The 1,989-nt window shown below is 49.8% G+C and overlaps 1 protein-coding gene across 3 annotated transcripts in view; it reads right to left on the bottom strand.

The window, feature by feature from the left end:
• The window catches only part of LOC102674544 (LIM/homeobox protein Lhx5), a 20,780-nt gene that overhangs the window by 1,091 nt on the left and 17,700 nt on the right, over positions 1-1,989 (bottom strand). For 2 of the 3 annotated variants that reach the window (XM_031513643.1, XM_031513644.1), the window contains exons 5-8: positions 1,551-1,792; positions 1,071-1,356; positions 529-696; positions 1-88 (exon numbers count right to left, since the gene is read on the bottom strand). The exon at positions 1-88 is cut by the window's left edge and continues 1,091 nt beyond it. In XM_031513643.1, the coding sequence (XP_031369503.1) occupies positions 1-88; positions 529-696; positions 1,071-1,356; positions 1,551-1,792 (784 nt within the window). The remainder of the gene's footprint in view (positions 89-528; positions 697-1,070; positions 1,357-1,550; positions 1,793-1,989) is intronic. The other variant, XM_031513645.1, reaches the window with a different exon arrangement.

Here is a 1,989-nt window from a genome sequence, read left to right as displayed (position 1 = left end):
TGGTGCGGCTCCAGGAACCCACCCCCGCCGCCGCCGCCACCTGGACCGCCACCATTCCCACCGGCACTGGGATTACCCTGTGCTCCACCTGAGAAATACCAAATCCATCGAAAACTATTACAGAGAAATATTGAGATTCGAAGAAAGAAAGGAAAAGAAAGAAAGAAAGAAAGAAAGGAAGAAACCAATCGTTCCTTCGTCGTATAAGGTGTTAGAAAGGTTTCGATCGCACGATAATTTTGTGCGCGAAAACTTTCTACCATATCGATATTCCGCATACGCGTTACAATTCGTCAAAGTTTCCAACACCCCACACCATTACCCCCTCCCCCCCAGAGTCTCGTTAACGCAATTTTAGCGTATTAAAGGATTAATCATGTACATCGAGGAAAGAGAGAGAAAACGATTGTTGCGAAAGTGAGGTAAAATAAAAAGAAAAGAAAAAAAGAAAAAAAAAGAAAAGAAAAAGAAAACGTTCCACCGACAGAAAGGCGGTAAAACCTTTTTTCGAAAGAATTTGGTCCGTACCTGAAGGTGCTAGGAACTCTCCAGGACTGCCGCCAGAAGGCGCAGGGGGCCCCTGTCCAGGAGGGCCCGTGAGAAATTCCGGAGGGCCGCCTCCCGCACCCGGAGGTGGATATTCCCCTGTCACCGCCACTGCGGCCGCCATACCCGCTAAACTCGCCGGGTCCAAACCTGTCAGAAACAGATTACGTGTACTATTCAGAGAGGATCGTATCCGGCCAGCTATCTCCGAACCCGGCTGTCATAATTATCGCGACCTACCTACCCGCTACGATGTTTATTATAGCCGCGATAGAACTCGAGACAAGGTTCTGCTTTCGATATAGCGAATGGATAGGATCGCGTGCAACCGAGTTTGAATATCGTGTACACGTTGCGTTCCGTTTTAACAATTGTTACGATCGTTTCTTGCGTCTCTTCTCTATCGCGTCGCGATAAAATCGCGATAAAATGAAGGGATCGAAAGGGATCGAAAAAGGAGTCGAAAATCGGGAATGGGAAGAGTTGAGAGTTCGGAGAGAAGAGATCGAATTCCAGAGACTCACCAGGATTGCCTGGTCCGCTGAAGGGCGGTCCATGTGGATGAGGGGGCGGATGAGCACCAAAGAATTCATGGTGAAATGCCACGGGCCCGCCGTAACCGAATTCGAACTTCTCCGCGCCGAAATATGGAAAACCGGGCGGCGGTCCGTCCTCGCCGCCCAAAGCACCGGGATTCAGGTTCAAGGGGAAGCCCCTCATTTTTCTAGAGCCGCCGAAGAACGGGCTCCTGCCCATCGACGTCAGTTGTTTTAACCTACGCTCCTTGCTCCTCTTATTTTGAAACCAGACCTGGGAACACCGTTACGCCCGGCTGTTTTTCATTCCGTTTAATTGGCCGCCTGCTTAGATTAGGATTAGCCTTAACCAATCTCTCTTCGATTCGATTTAATTAATTTCGCTCGTCGAATATAAGAAGATAATCCCGTCCCTACTACTCGGTGAAACAGAGGTGAAGTGAAGTAAAGGTGAAACGTGTTATAAACCTGTATCACTCTCATCGGCAATCCGGTCTCTTTCGCTAATTGTTCCCTGATGTGCCTCGTTGGTTTCGGGGTAGACGAAAACGCCGACTTGAGAATTTCCAATTGTTTCGCCTTTATGGTAGTTCTCGGCCCCCGCCTCTTGGAACCGGCACCACCGTCGCCGCTACCACCACCGGCACCACCGTCTGGACTTTTGTTCTCCGTTTGGCTATCCCTCGTTTCGGGATCGCCGTCCAGGGAACCTTGGACCAATCGGCAAACAAACCAGTTTAATAATCGATCCCTCACCGCGGGGGTAAACGCACTTGTTTCGTGAGAAACAAATGCCCCGAGCAAAGCTTCCCCTCCCGACGCTCTCAACTTTGTTCAGCCTAATTTCACCGCGCGTCAATTTTCCAATGCACGCAGTCGCGCTCGATTAGAATTTAGAGGTAACGAA

Source organism: Apis dorsata, unplaced genomic scaffold (genome assembly GCF_000469605.1).
Source record: "Apis dorsata unplaced genomic scaffold, Apis dorsata 1.3 scaffold_683, whole genome shotgun sequence".
In the NCBI taxonomy this organism is placed as follows: domain Eukaryota; kingdom Metazoa; phylum Arthropoda; class Insecta; order Hymenoptera; family Apidae; genus Apis; species Apis dorsata.
This window is presented reverse-complemented; position numbering and strand designations above follow the sequence as displayed.